The sequence below is a fragment of the Cygnus olor genome, chromosome 14 (genome assembly GCF_009769625.2).
Source record: "Cygnus olor isolate bCygOlo1 chromosome 14, bCygOlo1.pri.v2, whole genome shotgun sequence".
Classification (NCBI taxonomy): Eukaryota; Metazoa; Chordata; class Aves; order Anseriformes; family Anatidae; genus Cygnus; species Cygnus olor.
In genome coordinates, this window is record NC_049182.1 from 247,300 (window position 1) to 273,489 (window position 26,190).

At 45.4% G+C, this 26,190-nt stretch overlaps 1 protein-coding gene and 1 long non-coding RNA gene across 2 annotated transcripts in view; one reads left to right on the plus strand and one right to left on the minus strand.

Annotated features, from left to right (window-relative positions):
- Positions 1-1,048: 1,048 nt before the first annotated feature.
- Positions 1,049-14,455, minus strand: LOC121078192. The gene is made up of 2 exons (XR_005824485.1): positions 13,637-14,455; positions 1,049-1,397 (listed from the first exon to the last, which is right to left on the minus strand). It is a non-coding gene; the product is annotated as an uncharacterized LOC121078192 (long non-coding RNA).
- Positions 14,456-16,859: 2,404 nt separating this feature from the next.
- DPYSL3 (dihydropyrimidinase like 3) overlaps positions 16,860-26,190 on the plus strand; it is a 36,073-nt gene continuing 26,742 nt past the window's right edge. Inside the window, 2 exon segments of the mRNA XM_040574020.1 lie at positions 16,860-17,118; positions 17,121-17,182. Coding sequence (XP_040429954.1) covers positions 16,869-17,118; positions 17,121-17,182 — 312 coding nt within the window. The 5' untranslated portion in view covers positions 16,860-16,868.

A 26,190-nucleotide genomic window follows, 5' to 3' on the forward strand; every position in this document is an offset into this window, starting at 1 on the left:
GGGACCCACAAGGATCATCGAGTCCAGCTCCTGGGTCCCCAAAGGAACACCAAAAGTAAAAAATAAAAATCAGACCATGTGTCTGAAAGCGTTGTCCAAACACTTCTTGAACTCTGGCAGGCTTGGTGCTGTGACAGCTTCCTGGGGTGGGGAGCCTGTTCCAGTGCCTGACAACCCTGTTGGTGAAAAACCTTTTCCCGTTATCCAGCCTGAATCTCCCGTCACAGCTTCAAGCCATTCTCTCAGGTCCTATCGCTGGTCACGAGAGAGAAGAGATCAGTGCCTGCCTCTCCACTCTCCCTTGTGAGGAATTTGTAGACCACGATGAGGCCTCCCCTCAGCCTCCTCTTCTCCGGGCTGAACAATCCAAGTGACTTCAGCCACTCCTCATACGACTTCCCCTCTAGCCCCTTTACCATCTTAGTTGCCCTCCTTTGGACACTCTCTGACAGTTTTATATCTTTATTATACAGAAAGCATCTGTGCAGTGCATAAGGCTGCAGAACTAGGCAGTGTAGGTATTAAGTTTTCTAGATCAGAGCTCAGGAAAATTAATTTTGCCCAAGTCTCAGTTTTAGTGCTAAAAGAAATGCCCACACAATAGCATAATGCAGAGTACCCCAAACTACAAACGGGCTGGGAAAGCCAAGCAGGATAGGCCAGTGCTGTGCGGATGTGCCTGCTGTACTCCAGTCTGTATTCTCTATTGCCTTTCTGCTTTCCGTAGGGCAGAGCTATTTTAGCAATAGCTGGTTTGGGGTTAGTTCAGCTATACCTGGACTGAAAGGTTTCCATTAGGTATGGCCCTCAAAATGGAAACTTTCTGGAGTGTGGACTGTCCTCTCTCTAGTAGACTTACACTGTCAGTGGGCAGAAACCCCAAAGTGAATTAAGATGTCTGGTTGTTGCTTGAATGCAATAATGCATTTAAAAACAATCATATTAACAACAATTAGAATAATAATTGTTGTTTTGGAGCCAAAATAACTCTGAATTGGAAAGAAAATGAACCATTTTCAAAATAGGGAAGAGATGGTTCTCACAAGTAGAATTCACTTTTGGTTTATTAGGAAAACTATGAATAGTCTAACATTTGGTTTGGATTTAAAACATGCTATGACCTAGAGGAATTATGAAATTGTAATTTTGTTGCTTACATTAATGCAGATCTCATCCTGACTGATAATATAGGGAGTTACCATCTGTCCATTGTAAGGAGGTACACATTGTCCCCTCACTACAGATAGCAGAATGATTTATAAATATCAGTTCAACTGAAAAACACTACTGTGTTTCATATAGGTGGGTTTTCTACAGGTGAACATCTATCTGTGTTGTTCAATAAGTTCATGAGCATCTTCACCAAATTTTCACCACTTCTTTCATCACTTTCTTTCCTAAAAAGAAAAGAAAGAGAAAGAAAGCCAAAAGAAAGTTCAAATTTCAAACTATATGACTGTTTTGTCATACTTTACAGTTCACAAATGAAAATTCACATAGTTATCAATTCTAAAATCAGGAAATGTTTAGGCAAAAGTCTTGGGTGATTCAGGCTTACAATCACTGTATTAATACACATCTTAATATTAATTAATTAATATTAATAAACGATATCCTCCTCTCTGCTGAAGGAAAGCAAATACAAAAGAACATGGTGAACTAAAATGCATATTTAAGTATTAATATAAATATATTTCAGCATTTGCCTGGCTATATGAATGGGAATTTGAGGTCCAGTAACTAATCTGCTGAAGTGAAAGCCAGCAATCATGAGATCTACAAGAGTACACCATTCGAGGTGGACATGGCCCTATGCCACCAAATAAATGGGAGAAAATTATTGCATGCTGAAGCTACCGGGGAATTATCTTGGCAGGCTGGTTTAAAAGCTGAGACTTAATAAGTGAATCTCACTCTGCTCATCAGGTGGTGTTTGCTCTGTGAATAAAGGACATCCAGAGCTCTCATGCCAAGCCTAAACTAAAAAATCACACAAATATGCACAATTATTAGATTCTGATCCTCAGAGGACTCGGGGAGAATGAATATTTATGAAACAAGGTGACTTGCGGAAGGAATCTGGGTATTTTAAAAAAAGGCTTAGCTTCATCTGGTTTCCTTTAGACGCATAAAGCAGATTTGCTGAGTTACTGCATTCTTGTTTGATGTCTTACATGAAATCATATTATTAAGTCCAGAGACACAGCTGACTCTTCACCCCATCCTGGTTAGCATTTCACCATTGCCACAGCAACTGCCACAAACAGCATGCTAACCCTGAGTGGCAGCATGTCCCAGTGCTTGCCACTCTGGTCAGGAGAACAGAGCCACCAGCACAGCCTGAGGCACTGCCCCCCTGGTGATGGCCAGGGTGAATTTTGGGGGGAGATAGCAAGTGGTGGCAAAGAGTGGGGAGAGTGAGGGAAACCTTCAGCATAAACTCAAGCAGAACATAACTGTACCAGCATGAGTGCTTACCAACAGGCAGATGCTGGAATATTTCCCAGGACAATAATATTACCTGGTGATTAACCTCCCCTCAGGCCCTGAACATGTAATGTCAACTGAATATTTTGATGTTATTGGGTTTCAGGAATCATGCAGAACAAATTATTATCAAGATGGTATTTCAATTTTGCTTAAACCAGAAGTAACAGCTTAAATGAGTGTTGTTGCCCCTGATTTGCAGGGATATAACAGAAAGCAGCCTAGCCCAGGAGTCCAGAGAAAGCAGGCAGAAAGCAAAAAAGTGAAGTATTCCTGCCTGACCCTGACAGTGGTGAAGCCAGGAGTGAAGGTTGGAGGGGCCTGTGTCTATCAGTTTTGTATTTGAGTGCAAAAAATGTGATAGGAAATCTGTGATTTTACAAATTAATACCAATAATGGTACAGGAAAAATATGCTCACCTCCTGTATCCATTTGAAATGTTGGAAATCTGACATTAGTTTGCAAACTGAAAAAGTCACTAAAATTGTGACTGGAATTGGTTTCCTAGCAATTTTCTAAACATGTATCTCAAATGTATCGTAAAGAAGTGTGACATAGTATTAAAAGTAGCTAAAGAAAAGCCCTCTCTATTCAGAAAAGACAAAAACATCAATTAACGTGAGCAGTCTCACCACTGAATGGGATGGACCGTGCCTTATGTCAAGGACACACAGAGTTCTCTGCTCTCTGATTTTCCCCTTCTAAGTGCATTAGCTATGGTCTGCTATACAGATGACGCTTGGGTCAGCCAGCAATAGAGGGAGTGAGTTTATGACCACCGTAGACACCAGTCTCCTTCCTGCAGTCAGCCAGCCACACAGTGGTGATCTAAGTGCTCCAGAATGCCTTCAAACTGCACATGAGCAGACTGGTACCCACCCACAAAAGACATCTGTTCCAGAGAAAGTCCTCTTATGTGGAGAACTTGTAGCACTTTGCATGAACCAGTGCAGCTCTGAAATGTTTCAGTTAAAGTATCCAGCATCTACTCCGAAACACAGAACTGTCTAAGGCCTTCTGTCATCACTTCTTGGAGGGGAAGATGCTTCTCTCCATCGCTAAAAGGGCAGCAGAAACTCTTGGTGTGCTTTATCGCTGCAATCTTTATTCAGGCTCTCCTGAAACTGTACTCACATGTTAGTGTCTCTTTAGCTGAGCTACATGTCTGCTCCTTAGTGGTTGCTGACTCCCATATGCTTTAGAGGCTCAGGTCCTGAGCAGACTACTTCCTGTATGAACAAACTGGAGTATAAATTCAGTGATAACCGTAAAGTAGTGACTCATTAGTTCTTATATTCTTATAATAACTCTAATTAGGTTATGTGCATTCAAAGATTTGAATGAGTAAGCTTCTGGAACTTAAAGTCTCTTGTTTGTACATTCTTTGTATGTTTTCAACTATCCCAGAAGTTCAGTAATGTTAACCTGACTCAAAGCATACATTACAAAACAAGATTATTATTCTGCTTTGCAAGGTCCAGAGGAAACATAATGAGCTTCACTTCCTGGAGACAGATAAGGGAATTCTGAAATCAGGGCCTTTCCCTCTCAGTGGGGAATTCACTGCCCTTCCAGAAAATTAGCTGGCAATAGATAACATTTTTCAACAGCAGCTTCCAAGTTAGGGATCTGAACTTATGTCCAGGCATGAATAAAATACAACTACACTTTTTTTTCAAGATTAATGGAGAGCATACACTGCAAAAGGAGAAGGGAAGTTGGCAGATGGGGAAATACTCAGCACACAGGAAAATCAGTCCATTTTCATTAGGTGCCTAAAAAAAAGACTTTTATGAATGAAACCCAGGCAAATCCAACATTCAGACAGGTAGCACTGGCTGCAGTCATCTTAGGTCCTGAATTTGCAAGCTGTGATACTGTCTTTAACTTAAAAGCATGGAAACATTCTTAACTACATAAATAGCATTAATCCTCAGTCTAGAATGTGCAATGTGTTTTCAGGATGAGAACCCTAGTATCTTGTAATTCTCTCTCTTCATTCTCATGTTTTGTGGCTTTCTTTGCCACATTCCCAGCAACTGTTCTCAGCTATGGTATACCTTGCTGACTCCTACAATATTCCTGGCAATCCACATCTTCTGTTTCTGCCATAGCTGCCCTCTTGCTAGCAGGGGAAATATGGACCTTCCTGGACCATTCCTCATCATCATGGAAAGTGCTTTGCAAGCCTCAAAGAAAAATGCTGCTGAGCTAGAAACAATTACTGTGCAAGTGTAAGTAAATAAACTGTAGTTTTAAACAAAGGAAGTACAGAAAAAGCACACATTCCTTAGCAGGGCTGAAGCATACATATTACATGTTTATAGGACAAGCCAGAGAAAAGCAGTGGGTAGCTATTTGAGGTGGAGTTCATGTACCCCTGAGCTATTCCAAGTTCCAGAATTGTTTTTCAGAAAGCACTCTCCTAAATCTCTTCATCCAGAACCAACACACACTCCTAAACAACAGTGTTGTTTTTAGACATAGTTTGAAAGTATCTGTATAATGCTTTCCCTATAACTTCAGAGAATGCAGATTTAATGAAGGAGCTAAGAAGCTTCTGGGACATTTTGATCAAGCTCCTAGAAATGGCAATATATACCAAGTATAATAACAAAAAGATAACAAGCCACAATAGTTTGGATTCCTTTGTATATGAAACAGAGAACTTTTAAAGTGACTAGTTTGTCAAAGTTTATTCTTTAAGCTCCAGGTAAACCAGTCAGTACAGTTGCAATAGCTTAACTGATATGGGTTGTGAAAAGAATTAGAGCATTCCAGCTTGGCAAGAAAGGCAAGCCTCTATTTTTACGTTCTCAACAGAGCACGCAGTAACTTCCAGAGTTCACCATGGTGTCTGTTGCTTAGGTTTTTATCAGTTAGTTTAGGCATTGAATGAAGGATTTGCATATTTTAATACTGACAGTCACTTAATCTAAACCTGTAAGAACACACCATGGACATTGTACATAAGCTGTGTGAGTATCTGCACATATTTGTTTGACAAGCTCACATCCTCACTTCCATGTCAGAACATACACATCAGAAATAGTGGAAAGGTAAAAGAAAAACACAGTGAAGCAGAAAGACGACCCTGCAAAAGTAACCTGCCATGTTCTTACCCACACTTTCCACTTAGAGCAATCTGTAGTAATGGGAAGATATAGGGAAAATGAAAAGGACTTTAGCTTCTTGGTTTACAGACTCAGAAGAATGATTCATTTGGCAGTAACAGGTATGAAATTCCTAAAATATTTTGTGTTTTGTGGGATGCAGGAAAGCTATGCTGCAGTTAAGGCATTAGCACATCTGGGGTGCAGATTGATTTCAAACTCAGAAATTCAAGGTTTATCATGAACAGATACAACATTCATATGCTTTCCTAGGGAAATGACTAATATGCCACCTTTTACAATTTTCCATTCCAAGACACCTCACTCTGTTCTGAAAGTGCACAACCACTTGGCATTCATATCTTGCCCATGCTCTGTAAAGGGCCCACATCAAAACGCTGCAATTTGGACCCTGTGTTCCAACCTCTCCAGCAAGAAAGCATCTGTGTCTTTATCTATTCATCTCTCTCTTTGCTCTTTATTTTTCATATTTAGTAATATTCTGGTGATGACACTCAGCACAATGGTATGCTGTGGTGCACAATTCACTATTAAACAGGAATGAGCCTGTGGCATGATGAGTCTTTCTGATTCCTTTCACTGCAGCCTGACTTTCATATGATACTCACAAGCCATTGGTTTAGAAGTAAAAGCAGATGAGATGAAAGAACCAAGCAGGAAACTAGGAAAATCTTCTTCACACTGAACAAAGGAGGGTGTGAACATGTAATATAAAGACAAAACATTGATGTTGATTTAGTGTATGTGCTACATGGTAATCCTGTGAGCCCACATAATACTCCACCCCATCCAACCTATTCTTCCAAAACTGTTAAGAGATTAGGTAGCAAGATTTTTATTGCCTCATCCTTTCAGCTGGAAGTTAAACACTGGCAAAGGCTGGAATGGACTATCCTCCTCCGCTGCCTACACTTTGCACTTCTTTCTGCAGAGGAAAGCAATGCCGAACCAGACCCGGAGACATAACAGCATCCTGAAGTGAGTAGGAAATACCTGTGGCTTCCACTTCCAGCTTCTGACATGGGGTCCCAAATTTAACCCTAGATGTGCAGCCATCCAGGGGCAATTTGATACTTAAGTGCCTGTTGTCATCACAGAGAAAGAAAAGAACAATATATTAAGTAGAAAACAGCAAAAGTTATAGCATATTGGGGAATAGTATATTGTCTCCTTTTTGGCCCCTAAAGCAAAAGTTGCTAAAAAAAACCTTAGTGTTTGAACCTGGGAGCATAACCCTACATGCACATCCTGCTTGTTTTGAGGTTCACTACAGAGACCTTTTTTACAGCCCAGTGTACTAGAGCCTTAGCAGCTATGCACATCACAGTTCAGATGGAAAGATCACCTATTCAGATACAAGGATTTCCCTGGGAAACAGGAATCCACCAGGTGGTCTGAAACTGGCACAAGCTGTTCTTCTTCCCCACCCCCTGGGTGCATCATGGGCCTGACGTTGACCTGAATGTGACAGGATTTACTTTTGACTAAGTCTACCTTTCTCAGATGACTTTTTCCAGGTGCATTCAATGCAGCTGAGTTTGGGTTCTGGCATTCTCACAGAGTCTTAGGTTTCACGTGAGTAGCTGAAAGTGAGTTCAGGGAACAACTCATTCCAAGACCACTTGCAAAGAAGTGAAGGGCAAGATGTGTCCTGGGGATGGATTTTGGTAATACAGAAGACTTTTCCTAACATGAGCTCTGCTTGCTTTTTTCTCTTGGACATAACTAGCAAGCAACATAGTTGGACATTATCTGTTTTTATCTATTTTACCATCTCTGTTGAAGGAATATCCCACTAGTCCTTAATGGCTGTTGGATAATTTGGCAATAATTTCAAAGGGAAATTATGGGGGACAGTGAATACAGACTGAACACAATTACTAATATAACTACATAAGATGGAGGTGTGGCTTGCTGGTGCTGAAGCTGCTGAAAGACTCTTTTCTTTACTGCCATACTATCTTTGTTCTTTATATGCAGTGGAACTTGCCTTTTTTTTTTTTTTTCCAGCAGATGATGGTATAATATAAGCTTCAAGGAGGTTCTTAAAGTGCTTTGAGATTGTTAATTTCTTGCCCATCTCTTCTTAGGGCATCTCAGAGACTTAGTTGCTATGCCTGACTGATGGAGTCAGACATCTTTTGTTTGCCAACACTATGACAAAAAAAAGCAAATTTTTTTAAGCTCTGTTATAAACCATAGCAAGCCTGAATCTGATTTCTGCACAAACGTATCTCCAATGAGGTATGTTCCAGTTAATCCAGCTTTACACCAGGTGTGTTAAGATAAGAATGTGATAAAACCAACCTTTCTAGCTAAGATGAACACAGCAAGATGAAACTATCATTATAATTTTGGATACTTTTGACAGGAAGTAGTACTAAGTAGAAATGGAAGTAAAATGCGGATGGGTAAATTTTAGTGCAAATGACCTTTGTAAATCAGTCCCAAAGAGAAATGTCAGTATCCCCTTTCATCTTGGCTCCACCACAAAGACAACAGACAAGTGCCTGATGTGGGTCTTGTCAGCAACCCTTTATGCAAAAGCGGTGTGAGAGGAATGGAGCCACAGATGGATCAGATTAGTCCTGGCACTTCTTTTCTGCATGTAGCAGACTGCAAGAACAGCTACCTCTCCAAGGCAGACAGCATGTCTATTAGACAACCCAGACCACTGGCAAAGTGCCTGTGAACAAAGACAGCTATCTCAGACACTTCTGTCATGCTACTCTGACCTGACTGTGCCTACCAGATGCATAATGAAGGCATCAGTGCTCTGTTGCAAGCCATTACCCCTCTGCAGCAGGAGGCCTCAGGACCGTGATCCCATCATATCGTTGCTTCTGTGCTGTCTGAACAGTGCAAGCATGTAATACACTGGAGTGGAAAACCAAACCAAACCACAAAACAGTATGTGATTGTCTAATCACATCTTAGAAACAAAACCCGCTTAGAGTCCCTAGTATTTATCTTTCCCATATCCCTTTATGGGTCTAAGCAGAGTCTTATGTGACGTTGCAGTGAAAAGTGCAGTTTCACTGTACGGAAACCACTTTAGAATTAGGGTTCTATTGCCCTGCCAACCAAGTGGTGAAGGGCAGGGGCAGAGCAGATGAGCAGCACACTTGCTCACACAGTGCCCAACGCCTGTCTTACAATGAACAGCTCCTCTTGTTGGTTATCATGAGAGGTGAACGCCAAGTGCAGCAGTGCTGTCTGTTAAATGGGTTACCAAATTCACGAATCAGCCAGCGCGTGGACAGCCCACATGTCCCACTGCGGTGTCCCTGTGAGCTGCATGCCAAGGGCGGGGAGCAGGAGGTGAGCAGGAGCTGTGTGCCCAGAGGAAGAAGATTCCCACAAGGTTTTTTCTGCATTGCTGTCACTGATTGCTGTCTGCCTGTGGCTCTTATTGGACTCCTAGAACTCTGCAACTGTCAGATGAAATGTGCTAATTAAATGAATGCAAATTATTTTCACAACGTATTTTGGCTGTTACTGACCTGGTTAGAAACACCTAAGTATATTAAAGCTGAAAGCAACTGTAGATTATTGTTAATCCCCAGAGCTGTCTGCTTATCTGAAAAAAAAACACATGCTTTAGAAAGCTTCTAAAGCACATTCAGCTGATCAGAAGGTGACATGTCTGAGGTTTAAGTACCTAACATGGATCTTGGCATTTGGGCTCTTTTTCTTTTTTCCTTGATGCATAAAACTTTCAGAGACACTGTTTTAGTTTAAATAAAATCTACAAAACTTATTTTTTTCATTGGGACACCTCTCTCCTGTGGTGTCTTCCTTCAACTGAGACTTCAGCCAGGACTTAGGTTCATTCTCAGGCCAACAAGGATAAATTTCTGTTATGATTACTCTCCTTGCTTCTGCTTGCGAACAGATGGAAGACAAACCTTTACTGGTTAGTACATGGTTCCCTGGTGTGGTTTGGAAAGAAACAGAAATAATTTCAGACTTTCTGTGGACTAGCAGAATTCTGACCTTTGTAGCTTTGTCCTTGCTCAGCATTTGTCACCTCAGTACCTCTGCAGCTAATCTGCTGTGGCAGGACCTGAATCTCTTGTTTTTCATTTATCACACATTTTGCACCACTGAGGGAAAAAGAGGCTTATAACCCAAGTGATGGTGAGCAGAGACTATGAAGAGAATGTAGAAAGATACAAAAGCAGCTGTACTGATGCCAAATCACCTCTTCTGAATCTCTTAAAAATCACTGTATCTCTGGCACTGTCTCCAACAACCCGATGATTGAGTGACTTGTTTTGTATCTGACCGTGATGTTTGCAGCATCACGAGAGTCTTTGGGCATTAAGGAAGAGGTAATAGTTCTTCCTCAGAGAACGAAGAAGAAGCCAGATTACCCAAAGGGAAATTTTCTGAACTCCTGTTCCATAATTGTTATTTGCTAACATTTTGACTATCAGCTCATTTCAGGACAAAACAAACAAAGAAACAAAAAAAACCCACCACGCTGAAATGATGGAATTTTCCATAGATTTTGCTCAGTACTAAACAAATCTGGAAACTAAAAGCATTACTCTATATCAGAAATATTCTTGGAATAATCCAGCACAGAAGATTATAAATCTATTCTAACATCAGCATGCTCTATTAGCATGGAGACTGAAGGCACACTGAAGTCAATCTGTATGTGGTGTTAGTAGGTGTATGTTCTGACTGTACAACAGCATTTTGCAATAGAGATTAACATTCTATGAACCCACTTTCCCTTGTGGCTTTGACATGGAATGCTGAACAGGCTTTTGACAGTCAAGCATTTTTTTCTTTGGAACCCTTCAGGGGTTTGCCTTTGGTAAGCCTCATAGGTAAGCTTCATTAAAGTCACCACTCTACTGTATAGCAGCTTGCCAAATGATGTCTGTGCCTATGGTGAAATCTTTCCCTGGTACCTGATATAAAGGCTTATTTCCCCTCTCAAATCATTTCCACGTTAGACAACCATCCCATTCCCATCTTTTCTAGTTTGTGACAACACAAAGTATGTCCTTCCAGTCTCATCCATTAATATGCCTCATCCAGTATAGAACATCCAACACAACACAGAGCTGACGGGTGGGTTTGTGTTATCTCATTTAACTACAGGTGGGTAGGGTAGCACATCTGTCAAACAGTGGAAAGCTGGGCACAGTCACACAAGATGGCACGTTCACAGGTTCTTACATAAACTCATACATCTGGGAACAAAGACATTCCTACTGGCACTGGAAACTCTGTTCTGGAAAATTGATTTTAAAACAGCTGAACATCAGCTCCCAGCGTGACTTTGTGGCAAAGACAACTAATGCTAGCCTTTGATGTATAAGCAGACATATCAAATGAGAGTACATATGGATGTATTTAACGTTGCTATACTATTGCCACTGTGCCTTCAATTCTAGCTGTCTGCGTTTCCAGTGGCTGTCAAAAACTGCCACCCCTCCAGACACAATCAAGGATAGATGTGTATGAGAGGTCTACTGCTGGAACCTGAAGCTGAGTACATTTAGAGGAGATAGGGGATGCCCATTTTTAACAGCAAGGGTAGGATTCTGTTTTAGGACCTTACAATATCTGTCACATACTCTCCAGCACTAAAAATATAAATCAAGATCAGATGTTTTTCTGAAAGATATGGTCACAGAGAGTCGAGATGGAGAGCCCCTTGATATGCAGAGCAGCCTGGAGGATCACAAAGGTCTATTTGGACCTTCTAACTTACTATGTCTGAAAGTTTAGAAAGTGGAGCTTGAAGATGGAAGCATCAGCTGCTGGCCTTTCCTGGTTGAAGAAGATAGCATGCTCATCATTGGCCTGCTCTTCACCAGTGTGCCATTTCTTGGGTAGTGAAAGCACCCACTGTTCTCTGACCTCAAAAGATTTTTCTTTTAAAGTTTGGCTCTTTCACTAATCTCTCTGTTTGTCCTTAGCCCGACTTTTCCTGAGGCACATGAAATGCAGTGCTAGAGGCTGAAAGAATGAATCAGCAAAGCAATCCTGTTTATCTGGCAGTGTCCTAAAACAGGACACCCAAGTAAGATAAGGCAGCTGTAACTTAGCATGAAACAAGACAACTCCAACTAATTTCATCATTATTACTTGTCATGCATGTAGTATAGGGATTCAGTTTTATCAGACCCTGTAGGAACCAGACAGAGATTGAGGAATCAGTGTTATCCTGCCACTACCATTGCCCTACTACTTCTCAATGCTTCTTCAGCTGAAACTACAGACCTTAGCAGCAAACCTAGAGCTATAAAACCAGATATGTATTTATCATGCTAACAAAGTTATGCCATCATTATGTCCTTTTCTTGCACAATTACAAAAATCTGCTGCCTCCAGGACCACAGGAAAACTAATGTAAAACCATTTTGTATTGATTTGACATCAAGGAAGGAGATGTCCTCACTCAGGACACAGCTCTCTTTTGCTTGAGCTTGTGAGTGTTTGCAGCAGAGGGGGACAATTCTCAGCTAATGTCAACAGCCCATTTTCTTCAAGTAACACAACATTCCCTGAGTCAAATGAGCGTTGTGGTCATAGGTATGGAGCCCAAGATGCTTCCCTGCCACCCCAGGTCCTTTCTTTAAACAGGCTGAGTAACTCCAGAAAAAGAAACAAGAATAAAAAGCTAAACACTTAAATGTTGTGGATTTCTGGCATGACTTTCTTCCTGCCAAAGCCTTTGTGTTTCTCTGGGGTGGAAGGGCAGCTGACATACAATGCTAGAAAGTACTAGAAGTCATCTAATTCCTGCAAAGTCAGCTTGTCTCCTATGAGCATATCTGGACCTTCTCTGGTGCTCAGATGCCCAAGGAACAGCTCAGCAACATTGATGTTGCATGTGCACATCTGCACAGCAAGCCTGTTGCTTCTCTTAACACATGCATCTGCTGATGGCTTTCCATATCAGCAGGTTACACAAAAGAGAGGCCTTCAGCATTAATAGATGCCTGTAAGAATCACCTGATAAAGAACTCCAGATACTTGCCATGATCCTGAAGTTATCCACTGCTTGATAAAATCTAGCTGTGGTATTTAGCACTGCTAAATCAAAAGCAAGGCCACCTTGTTAGTGAGTCGAGGGAAACAAAGTGCGATCTTAGCCCCCTGGGGGTATTGAGCAGTTCCCAGTGGCACAGGCAACACTATGCGAGCAAGAAGCCACAATTTGGGATATTCCTCACTTCTTTTTAATTCCTTTCTGTTTTTACTGTAGACAGAATCATGTTGTGTAGTGCATCTGGGAAATGGGAACCAGCACAGAAGTTTGCCAACAGAGGGTGCAGAGTTTATCCAGTTAAGAAACTGCCTCCCAGGCTGACAAACTGACGATGAATCAGCAAAATCACCAGAAAATACTCAGCAGAGAGTAACTGTGTCTTGGTAGTGGCAGGCAAGATGACCTAATATGGCTTCTCTGTTAATACCTCTGCTGTTTGCTCACTGATTCCATGGGCAATTTAAATTCCTCTCCAAACATTTAAAAGACGACACTCACTAAGTGGGCAGCCTCACTGGGAAAACGCCTGTGAAAGTTACATCGCACGCTGTGCCTCTTGCTGGTTGCTCAGCAGATTGGGCAGTCATCACTGGAGCCCATGATTCCCTGCACAGATACTAACAGGAAACCCAGCTGGTTTTGCTCTGGCAGCAGATGAGAGGAGCAACAAAGGAAACCAACAAAGGTTCTGAGTGTATAGAATGAGAAAATGCCCACCCCAGACAGGGTGATTATGTCCCATTGCATTAACTAGTCCTTTTGCAGAAAGGGATTTGCCTAAAGAACGTTTCTAAGAAGGCTCTACCACTCCCCCATTCATAACTAGTACAGTTCACCCTGTGACATGACTGATTTCCATTTCTGAGTGCTGCTTAATAAAAGCAGCTCTTGCTCAGATAGAAGGACACAGTCTAGTTGGACATAAATTAGAAACTTGACATCACAAAATGTAATTTCCCTTAAAATAAACTCTGTTTGCTAAATCAGAATACTAACCTATTTGTTTTCTTCTGAGGTATGACCAGCAATGCCTATCTGACAGGCTCAGACTGCTGACATGAGGGACAGGCACTTGTTCTGTGGTCAAGAAATGAATGCAGTCATTAAGCCAGGGAAATACTCTGTGGGGCTGATGCATCAGTTCTAGTAGGTCCCCATGCACATGAATTCAAATGCCTGCCATCTCCATCCTCCTCGGGCTCAGTCTGGGAAGGCAGCCTTGTCGTGGAATCACCTTGATCTGTATCTCCCATCCACTTTGCACAGACAAACAAGAGGAGATCAGATTTCCCAGCAGGATTTGAAGACACACCACTCATGACTGCTTGAATGAAAAGCACTTTTGTCAGTTAGCATATAAACATGTGATTTAAAGAAAAGAAATCATGCTTAATTACAGAGGACAAATGTTTTGTCATTGTATAATTAAGCCTCAAATCTGATCTGAAGACATACAAATACAGAAATAAAAATAATGCATTCTAATGGGCTCATATGCAAGGCTATTGCACTGAACACATACTGAACCGAAACCTCAGTTTTCATAATAATCTCAAACAAAAGGCCTTAAAACACCTAACAAAAAAGAATCTTAAAAGTGAATGGCAATGCACAAGAACAATGCGAAAGTGCTGTAGACGACAGAAAATTAAAACCAAGAATTGCCTCTTTTATAGTGAATAATTTCCATTAAAAGTCAGATTTTAAAGCCTCCACTTCTAAGAACAGCCCCCGTACTTCTTCAGCAGTGCAAATAACTTCAATGCACCATTTATGCAGCAAAGCACTAGGAAAGATAAACACAAAAACCAGGATTTAAATAAATACTGCTATTAAAGTACAATGCCGAAACTTTTGCACATTTGCAGAACGAGACAAAGGCCAGGCCCTGTTCCAAGGAATTTTAATTCCCCATAAAGTTACATAACCATATGGAGAGGCCCCAGCCAAAACAAGGGGTTCACAATACCTTCATCAGGGTCAGCGCACAAAGCAATCAGGCAGCCTGTGGCTGAGGAACACGTTTTGTCCTGTAAAAGGGTTATTCCTCAGGAGCTGTTACTTGGCAATGAGAGGGCAGGGGTCTGCTCAGTGCCTGCAGTGTGCTCTCCACTGGCTCTGGAAGAAGATGTCTTGAATTCTGCCTTGATGGGGCAGAAACTGGCTAACAGTTCTCACCTTATGCTCAGTGGACCCAGCTTGCAGCAGGAAGAGGACAAATTCATTCATTCCTCACTAAGGAAGAGACCCGGTGGGCAGCTATTTTGTGTGCAGCTATTTGGTCAGCACTGGCTATCTCCCTGGTAAGTGTCTGAGAGAGTGTTTGCCCAGAGAGCGTATTCTACAGTAGAGGAAACTATGAAGCAAACTCATTCTGGTTATCTGAAGGAAAGCTTCCTTCCTTAGCTGCCAAGCACCGCTGCTGCACCTGAAAGTGGTAGCAGCATGGAGTTTTTCTCTGGCCTTGGTGGGCAAGCATAGAGCTCTGGCCGGGATCAAAGTCCTGAGGGTAAATTTCATTGAGCTGCAAACCTGGGGCTGTTGCATGTTAAAGTTCTATCATATCACAAGAACAATGAAGTTTAACCCTCTCTGATGTTACTTTAGGGTGATTAAGAGTAGATACTGACCAGTACTCTGCTGTGGAAGACATACGATTCTGATAAAGTAACTCATCCAAGTTTACTGACACACTTTGTTTATATTAGTGTTTATATTTAGTGCATCCTCTTTTCTCCTAACCCTTCAGACCTGAATAATTAGTCAAAAATTCGAGGTCTTGTAGATTGTTCCACTTAGGTGGAGAAAAAAGGGACAGAGTCAATTACATTGGTACATATCCAGTAACAAAAGCAGACTGCTTCACAGAGTGCAAAAGGAAGGAAACAATCCCAAACCATTTCCTCCCACATAACTTTAAGCCTCTGTCAGAGAGTGCCCACAAACTCCCTCTCCAGACATAATCACAGGGTCATTGTTTTCCATGATGGGTCAGGCTCCCTGGAAATTTTTCCAAAAGTGAGAACCACCAGTCCTTGGAGGACTGGCAGAGGCAATGGCACTGCTTTGCTTTCATAAAAAAAGACTGGAAAAAACATAATCAACACCATATCATAACACAAACATGGGGTGTGAGGAATTACTTGGCAGGATGTTGAGCCCAGGTACAATGGACAAATGTTCTGTGTAAAGAAATAAGTACTTGGAAAAAGAATTTTAAGTTAAAACTCTAGTTTTGCTGCTGTGTGATGGATTTCACAGGCTGCTACTCTGTTAAACACCGATTAGCATATTTAAGACTCAGCCCTGGCTCCCATCTTTCAGGCCTCCTATACCTTTGAAATGAAGTTGTAATGGAGTTCTCAAAGCTTAAATTAGCTAACACGCAGCTTACATGCTGATTATGTTTGCATGACAGCATGCATGCACATGTGTGAACAGTTACATCCTCTGTAGGTTTGTGCAGTTCCCATTGTTTGCGTGTATCTGTAACATGACTGACAATGTGCCTGTGCCGTGGCTGTGGCCCTGAGTGGAATGACACACTGCCTTGTGCCTATGAAAGCCAGGTTGCAGGCAGCACCCAATTATCTGTAAAGCCAAAACCTCCTGAGCGTGCCGATTCTGCTGCTGGTGTGCTTCTGCACATGCCTATTTGCTGAGAGCAAGCCCCAGCGAGCCGTGCTAGCAGAACCTGCAGCGCGATGGTTCTGTGCCTGCCCAGGTGTGAGTCCCAGCTCTGTCCCTGCGCAGAGGCTGGAGGTGCGCGGGCATGTCACAGCGCTGCAGCACTCGGGGGCTGGCTTCCGCACCACCGCTGCGCTTCTGGCAGCGGCCAGAAGCGAGGGTCGGGATGAGCCGCTCAGGGCCCGCGGCCGCACGTGCCCCGCCGTCACCTGCCGCCACCGCCGCCCGCTCGGCGCCCGGCTCCCAGCGAGCCCTCTCCAGGCGGAGCTGTGCCGGGGCCACCAGCGCCGCTCCCGCGGCTCCCGACGGCCCCGCTCCGCGCCGCTCCCCGCGGCCGGCGCCGCTCCGAGCACCGGAGCGCAAAAGGAAGGGAGCCGCCGGTGAGCGGGCCCGCCGAGCCGCCCCCAGCGCCTGCCCCTCGGGCCGCCCCGCTCCCCGCCCCGCGCCCCGCTCTGCGCCGAGCGGGGCCGCCCCGCCGAGGAGCCCCCGCCCAGCGTCCCCGGCCCCGGCCCCTTCCCGGCGGCGCGGCGGGCGGGCGGGCATGGCGGCGGGCGGGCGGCGCGGCGGCGAGGAGCTGCCGGTGTACCTGGCGCGGCCGGGCGCGGCGGCGGCGCCCCGGCAGAAGCGCGGCGGGCTCTTCTGCAGCGTCGAGGGCGCCTTCGAGAGCAAGACCCTGGACTTCGGCGCGCTGCGCGTCGGGCAGCGCCGCGCCCCGCCGCCCGCCGCCAACCCCGGCCCCGACCCCGGCCCCGGCCCCGACCCCGGCCCCGCCCCGGCCCCGGCCCCGGCCCCGACGAGGTCCGCGCCGCCTCGGACAAGGAGCGGCTCCAGAACCTGTGCCCCGACGACGACAAGGTGAGGGCCGCGGCCGGCCGGCCGCGGCGGGGCCGCGGGGCGGGCGGAGCTCGTCCCGGGGCGGCGGGGCTGGGGCTGGGGCTCGGCGGCGGAGCGGGGCGCGGTGCCGGCGCGGAGCTGCCGCCGCTCTCCTGCGAGGGGCTGCGCCCGGCGGCTCCGGAGCCCAGCGCGGGAGACACGGGCCCGCGGGGCTCGGCGGCTCCGGGCGGAGCAGGAGGAGGGGGCAGCCGCTATGCGCCGTCGTGACGAACAGTAACTTGCAGCGAAGTCTGTTGCTTGGAGGAGCTGCGGGCAGCGCGGGCTGCCGCTGGAGCTCAGGCTGTTTTTTTTTTCCTGCTAGTTCTGGTTAACCAGGAGGCTCCACAGTGTCCTCCTGCGCTTCCTTAAAGGAGGGAAAGAAGGAGAAAGGCTTTGCTGTCATCTTGCAGTTTGCAGAGCTCCTGCCTGCGATGTGTTATGTCGGCGATTTTTGGAAATAGAATCAAACGTTCCACACCCCATTACCAAGAATGGTAAAGCTAAGCATTAGAATAGCTGACTCTTTTTACTATGTTTGCTCTTTGTAAACCTGAATGAAAGGACATCTTCCCCCTCCTCCCCCACAGAAGGGATTTTGGAGTTGTTACTCTTTGAAGTAACCCCAGCCTGATCCTGGTCTTGCATTGACACAAATCAGAAGTACCGTATCTGAAGCTGGGGACATCACGTTGGTCTGGAACTGACACCAGCGAAGGTAGCATCAGGCACAAAGTTCTTAAACTCATACCGATCTCAAAGTAATAAATAAATACTCTCCTAGCTCAGCAGCATAGATTCTTCAGCCAGGGATTGAGATTGCTTGCTTTTTTGGTTCTGATCCCATATATGCCCGTGTGAGTTTGGCAGGAAGATCATTAAGTCAATAACGCTGAGGAAATGCTTCAGTTGGGATTTCAGTGAGTCTGTTACTCATTTGCCTATGAGGCACTTGCTGGCCTGTGGGTCAGTGAGTAAATCTGAGGCTAAACTTTTCAGTAAATAGTAGGCATAAGGGCACTGTTTTTCAAGGGTGAACAGGGGAAATAAATAAAGTCCATTTTAAAAAATGGAAGCAAAAATCACTAAACTAAATAGCAACCTTGCAGCTTAGCCTGAAGAAATGATGTGGTGATCTCAGGATTCTGCAGAAACCTCAGCGTGTATCCAGGGTACAAATTTTGACAAAATGCAAACACTTAGGATCTCGAGGACTAAATTCACCAGCTGGAGCCTGATGGGAGCAGAAGCAGTGAAGTGCAATGACTTGGCCTGTTATGCCTTTTGGGAAAAGCATCAGGCAGTCCTCAAGGACTGCTGTCTTCTGTAAGAGCTTCTAGCTAGGCAATTGGTTGCTTTGAGGTTTCTTCCTTCCACATTTCTTTAGTTTCTGCTTTCTGGTTTCTTATTGGCACAATATTTGGTTCCTGCTGTTGAGCTTTGCTCCTTTTACAGTCCATTTTACTGAGTTGGGAAGAAAATTAGCACTATTCCTGTCAGCACTGACCTTGTCTGTATGGTTCAAATAGCAGCTGTGGAATTGAACACTGAAGTAACATTAAGCTGCTGCTTGTTGGAAAAGAAAAGGAAACTTGTGACAGCCCGTCTGCAGGCTTTGCTCCGAGCTTCTCTGTATTAGCTGTACCAATAACTTGGAACAGTGTCGTTCCCTTTTAAGGTCTTGACTAGACCCTTCTCTCCAGAGTTTTGTAGCTGAGGTTTTCCTTCAACAACTCCTCTCTTCCCAATGTTTTCTACTCCTAGATTTCTTCCTCTGAGGCCTTCCACCTGACAAGCATCAGCAACCAAGCCCTTTTAATCTGCACTTAGTGCCTGAGAAGGTGGGAAGCTTCACATATAAATGTTCTTGTGACTACATGACCAGAAGGAATCATATGACTTTTTACTACAACTTTCAAGTTCAAGAGTGTCCCGGAGTACAACAGTCCTGATGGGAAACACCCATCTTGCATACTGAGCCACACTATGGCAAGTTAATGTGTCTGTACAACCACAAAGAGTTTGCTTGCATTGAACTTTTTGCAGATTCAGAGCACACAAAAGCTCCTTTGTCAAGACAAATTGAAATCCAACTTCTTTGAATAATGTGACAGATTAAGAAACAGAGAGAAAGGTTAAGTGACCTACCCTTGACCAAGTAACTATTTACTAGGAAAGCTGAGAATAAAGGACTTGCCTCTGCAGAAAGCAGCAGATAGAGTTTTATATCCGAATTTTTCAATGAACAAATTCTTGGAAATATAACATACCAACACACCATTTCTTTTTTATTGGCATTAATTATAATTAAAGCACTACTATCTCTGCAGGAAGATAACTGCTATGTATAACTGCCCTGTAATAGTATGTAATGTCGTACAACCTGTCAGCGTAATACAGGACCAGGTAGATGTAACCTGACTTCACTTTATTGCAAAGCCTATTGGAAGGTCAAGAACAGAGCTGTGGATTCAGGCACAGTGAAGTAATACTGCTGTGCTACTGCACAGTGTATGTTTAAGAGCAGTTAGGTGCCTTGCCTTTGCTTCATCAGTGGGAGTCTGAGCTTTGCCAGTTGATTTGGGGGTAATGGCAGTGACCACTCATTCATGCCAGAGAGTCGGAGGCAGCTGGGGTCGGGGCTGTGGCTGTGGGGGCTGCTGTGTGCCTGCACAGCTTTCTGGACTTGCAGATTACATCATATATTTTACTATAATGAAGTCAGAGGGAGTTTTCTGTGGCTCACAGGCAGCACCCTCTGAATTCCTGTGGTGGGGGCATTCACAGGGGGCTGGTAATGTGTCAATACAGCCTGCAGGGCTCCTCTGTTTGAGTTCCGCTGGGCATCTGCAGAGGCAGTGTGGCTTTGAGGAGTAGAGGAGGGAGCTTTACAGGCACAGGGTCTCCTCTGTGCTTGGTGCCTAGAAAGATAGTAAAGCAGAAGCCTGTGGTAGCCTCCTTAATGGACCTCCTTGGGGCTCAGCTGTACGGAATCCCTGCTTTCCATCCTTCTGTTCAGTAACACAGGCGAGGAGTGCTTGGCTTGTTATGCTTACCCAGACTTCTTGTCCCATCCTGCTGCGTGGTTCTGCAGTGAAGTCGTCATTTCCAAGGCAACTGGCCATGGTCCCACAAACAGGGGATTGCAGCTTCGCCGCAGGCTGAGGCTGTGCTGTCAGCCAGGCTGCAAGAGAGCGGGCTCTAGCTGAAAGCAGTGGGGCGAGGCGCGCTGCGCTGAGCGGGCCATGGGGACCCTCCCACCAGCTATTGGCTTCTTCCCGGAGGTGGCCGGCACCATGCAGGCCCTGTCCCGTCCAGTTGTGTGACACCACTCATATTGTTTGTGCTAAATCTTGGGATGACAGAGGGCTGCCTCAAATGGAGAAGGAAGCTTGAGCTAACTCTGTTCTTTCTTATTTTTTCTTTTTCTGACACTCGTAAAATTTGCTATGACTTCAGCATTCAGCTTTTTTTTTCCATTGCCAATAATTTATGGCAGAAACTCCAAGCCAACAGCAGTCTTTTCCTTACTAGCGAACTTAGTGTGATCTAGAAATTGCAGTTGTGCACGTCCTTTTAGCACCATTTAAAATCTTGCATTTATGCAAGTGATCATAAAGCACTTTGATGGCATTGATTCATAGCCTCCATACCACCCCCTTCAACAGAGAGCTGAGGAAAGGTTTTTGTTATTTCTGGTATTTCTGTAGAATATAGGAACAAACCCAGGCCACTGAACTAGTTCAAACAATGCAAATACAAGAGTAAAACCTATATTGTAATTCCTGGGGTTTTATGCTAAATACACTCATTTTTATTGAAAAAAAATCTTGCACATCTTTTTTTTTTTTTTTTTTTTAAGAAAGCTGTTGCCTGCAGAACAATAACTGGTCATTTCTTTGGCTGTTAATGACAGGATACAGGTACTTGCCAGCACTTACACAAAACTACCAAGTTTGTTAAGCTGTCCTGTAGGTGGTCAGAGCTTTGCAGGGATTTAGAGGGATTCTGGCCTGTTGGTGTAAAAGGCGTGTGCTGGGAAAGGAGTTTATTTCTATATCGGTGACACAGTTTAGCATGCTCTTTGCCTTTGCGAACTGATAGCACAAAAGAATATTTAAAATGCAGAGCCAGTATTATTTCCCCCCGCATTTGACAGCCAATAATAGGTCCTAGTTCTGGCATATTTTATGGAGGCAATGGGGAATCACCATGCAGGCCATGAATGTCACAGTATGCAACATGTTCTAGCGATGGCTCATTCCAGCAGATAAGGGAGATGATGCTTCCTTTAATACTGTATGTATGGTCCCCAAGGTTGACAGAAACCATAGCAAGATGTGCACATGCAATATTTCCTGATCCTGCATGAGGAAAAGTCTGTTCTCATGCATAGCTTCCAGAGTAGCTGAGATTGTTCCTCCACTAACCACAGATCAGCAGTGGGCTCGCTTATTACTCTGCTGGGGATGCCACAAGAAAAACACCTGCAGCAGGAGGTGACATTGCTGATTCAGTAGCTTTGCATCTTTCCTCTGAAGTGTTTCTGGATGGTGCCAGCCCAGCATAGTACAAGGGTCTGTGTCCCTGCCCAGCTGCTGGTTGTAGGGCGAGATGCAGAAGCGAAGGGCTGATTCCCATGTATCTGTGCTTGTAACAGATCCTGAGCCATTTCCTGGGTGATGGTGACACAAGAACTTGCTCAGCTACAGGGAAGGGGACAAAGATGCTTTTTCTCTGCCCTATGTGGCTGGGGGCCCTATCACAAGTCCTTCTAAAGTGTGGCTTCCTGCAGCCGTCTGCAGGTCTGAGGCTCCAAGTAGAAGCTGGAAGAAGCGTGTGGCTTCCTCACACAGCACCTCACTGTAGTGGTGCCAGGGGGTGGTCACGTAGCGTGAGCATCCCAGCAGGTAGCATTTCATCAGTAACCAGATTTTGGGAGCCAAACAAATTCTGGATGAGTCACATGGGTATTTATTGTTGTCATTGCAAAGTTGCGTGCAATTGTTTTTGCAATGCACATTTTAGAAAAGAGTAAAACAAAGACAAAATTCTGAAATGTAGCTAAACATTTTGAGATTCACAAAGCAAAACTCACTGCTTTGTCATTTGAAGTTTTTTTGCTGTGTTGGAAATCCCTTCAAGCATGTTGTATGCACGCAGTTGTAAGTGTCAAACACAAGCATCAGTGGGTTTAAATTGAAGTGTTGTGGTTTGACCATAGCAGATTCGTTGGCTCCATCCTAAATTAGCTTTTCCTTTTGTTTTTGTCTAAGAAGTCAGTATTTCCAGCAGGTCAGAACAATCTGGCCCTGCTTGCCCCGCAGGGAAGAAGAGTGTTTGGTGAGGTGAGAGTTCTAGAGTACGGGACTGCAAAACGTAGGTGCTAGAGGGAGCGCTAACATGGTGTTGGCTCCTCTGTGCCCTGGCAGCCCCGTCCCATGCAGTGTGAGGGGGGTGCGGGCAGTGTTGGCTGGGCAGGGCCGGGCCAGGGGTGAGTTCTGCTCGGGAGGTGTCGTAGCTGCATGAGCTGGGGACAAGGAGACCTGCTCGGCAGTCACAGCTAGCAGAACATGAGGAAGGGGATGGAGGAGAAATGCGGCCTGTGGAAACCTGCAGTAGTTCTTAGGATTTGCAGATGTTGGATATCAGAGCAAAGTCAGTAGTTTTGCAGGTTAATGGAGTATGAAATCTTAAGTGCTTTGCCCAAGGAGTTGGTGCCACTCTTATGTGGTGGAAGAAAAAATGAAAAACAAATCAGAGGTACACAGTCCTTCAGGTTGGTTTAGGAATGATGAGAAAGCCACTGGAATGGTACCAGCTAATGCCCAACCTGACAGAATTTATTGAACCATTAAGTCTGAAGAAAATAGCCTGTAGACAAATATTATTAGTTCATCTCCCCAGATACCAAGACCTCCAGTCGTCATCCTGAACCTGAGCGTGGATGACAGATTCCTTCAAGAGGTGGTACTCAGTGCGTGAGTATGTAGACACTGAGCCTTTTGGTTTTTCACCAGATCATCCTGTGACAGTCCATGCCTTTTCCACTGAATGCAGAAAGCCCAACAGTGTGTGACCTCCTGCCTTGGTTGTTTGTGTGGGAGATGGTAGATCCCGTAACCGATGTTGGGCTGTCTTGCCTGTGAGCAGCCAAGCTGGGGGGGATGCAGCCTCGGGGACTGAAGTGCTGAGGGAGCCCCAGGTGCGTTCTTGTACTGCTCTGGCCACCACTAGTGGCAGTCTTTATGCTTAAACACTAATGGGTGTCATATCAGAAAAAAACCAAGCAGGTGCTGTGTTTGATTATGTTGAATGTGCTGGTGGCACCGGCTGATGTTCTTTGGTACTTTTTTATGGGTTTGCCATTTTTGTGGTTCTGTAATAATCCAGCTCAGCACAGGAGTGGGATGCAGGCTGCCCAAGGCTGCTGCGCCACCCAGGCCCGTGTTGAAGCTATTGAGGTCCAGGACCCACGGGTGTTTACTATGGCCTCTTCAGACATGAGCTCCTCCCTGTCCTGCACAGCTCACACCTGCCCTTTCATTCCTGGCTTCCACTGGGCAGACTGGCCATTGCAAGTGGCATGAAAGCAAGGAGGTTTTGGAATTATAGAATCACAAAATAGAATCATAGAATGATTTGGGTTGGAAGGGACCTTAAAGATCATCTAGTTCCAACTACCATGCTACATCAGGTTGCCTGAAGTCCATTCCAACCTCGTCTTGAACACTTCCAGGACTGGGGCAAGAAACAAGCTGCATTTGTGATGGAAATGAACACTGTGAGACCCAGAAAAGTTATTTCCTCTATGTGGCCTTCTCTGCAGAAGTGGTCTGAGTGAGTGCAAAGCTGGTCACTGACAGTCCGCCCTAATCCCGAGGAAAACCATAGTGGAGACCAGCTAGAGCTGTATTTGCTCTGATGCTTAACCTCAGGAGCAAGGTTTCCCTATGTAGACCCCCTCCATTGTTACCTCTGCAAAGAGGTGGAGAAAGTTGATTTTTCTGCTGGGGAGCAGTTTCTATGATGGCCAGAGGAAACGGGAGGAAGAAACAAAAACCAAACATGCCGGCAACTTCCTGGAGACAAGGCTGAGGAGCTGGAAAATATAGCAGTGCCTTGGCTGGCTCTGCTGGGCTGGCTCCTGGTGGTGAGTTGGATCCAGCAGCACTGTTCTCATCGATCTGCTGGGACCAGCTGAATACCATTTTGGAGCAAGTGGGTTTGGATCCAGCAACGGGTGTTTCCATTCAGCTGAGGGGAGAATAGGGGTGAGGCTGAGCAGAACCCCCAGACCTTCTTTCTGTTCCTTGCACTGCATGTGAAGGGGAAGACATCACCTCTGTGCCTCTGTGTCATGGGCTTGGTCCGGCTCCTTTGCACTCAGAGGGAGTTGAGTCATTTCAGTGGAAATCCAGATGCTCTTGTGTAGCCAGAGTTCACCCTGTGGAGAGAGCAAAGCATGCAGTGGGAGCGATACCCCTCCAGGCTTGGCGTTAGCGTTTGGCCAGAGATGGGCTTTGGTGGAGACTGTGTCACCTGTCCCGGGCCCGACAGGAGCCTAGCCACCGTAGCATTGCTGGACAGATCCTGTCCATGCTCAGTGTCAAATAAGCTGTGTCCCGTGTCTGCTGCCGTGGGGATGGAGCTGTCAGAGGGCATGGAGCAGTCAGTGCAGGTGAAGCCAGGACCCTCCCAGCTGCGTTGCACCAGGCATGGGTCAGAGGCTGCAGTGCTGGGGCTGGGGGATCCCCAAGGGGCTGGCCCAGCTCTCTGGTGACATCCTGTGGAAGGAGCACCCTCGCCAGCCCCGAGCAGGCTGGCTCCGGGAATCCTTGCCAGGGATACGAGACCATGCAAGGAGAAAAGCAATTCTTTTGGCTAGGAATCAAACCTCTATCTGGGCACCCCACATTTTTTCCTGCAGGTGTGGCTGTATGCTCTGCTGCTTCTTATTCTTCATCCTATTGTTGCTTTAGTCAGGAACACACTTTCAGGTTTCAAGCACTCGTGTCCTCCAGGGTCATTTACAAATTCAGTTTTTGCTGCCACATTTGATTGTGTCTGGCAAACCCAGTGCCACCTTCTTGCTCTTAGGTTTCTGTCCCCTCCCTTTTTCCCTTGTGTCATTTCTGAGATGAGTTTGAGAGCTGCCTCGTCCTCTCTGGGTCCTGGTGGCTCATCCTGTGCAGAGGTGTGGGAAGGGACCAGGGGAGCAGCTTTGGCTGCCAAGCCCCGGGAGGCTGTGGTTGTGTTAATTCTAATACATTAATGTTCGTAGTCTGTCATAAAACCAAGGTGTACACACTGCTCTGCTATGCTCTGTGCATTGCTGTTGTGTTTCTAAAAGGGGAACTGGAGCAGGCAAGGCACTGCTAATGCTGGTGGTGGCACTGGGCAGGGTGATGAGGACAGCAGCCCCATCCCACAGCCTGTGAGCTACCCTCTGGGCTGCCAGCTCATGCCCAGCCTCTCCCTTGCATGGCTCACTGAGCTCCCCAGGAGAGGAAGAGCACTTGCTGAGCCACCCAGTTCAGTGTTCTGCAGGACCAGGCTGTAACTGAATTAATAGGCCTTAAAGCAGCAGTCACTCATGTACACATATTAGCATATTCCATTTGACATGTTTGATTTCAACTTCATTTGTTTCTGGCAAAGAGAAGAACTAGCTCACCCTTGCCTTGTTGCCTCCTCTGCATGCCCACCTGCTCAGGGGTGCACGGCTCTATTGCTGTGGTGCAGGGATGGGTCTGTCTCTTGCAGTTTGGGGTTTGTTCAGCTCTCAGAGGCCTTGCAGCCCTGTTGGGGCTGTGAGAATCCTCAGGGACATTTGTGAAAGCAACAATGTCCTGTTTGAGTGAGTGTCAGAGCTGGGGGCTGAAGGCAGACTTGCTCGTGGGGTGGCTGGGCTCCTGAAGGATTTAGCACTCATTTTCCTCAGGGAGTTAGTCCCATAAGTGACTATTTCCAGAGTTTTGTCTCTTTTGAAG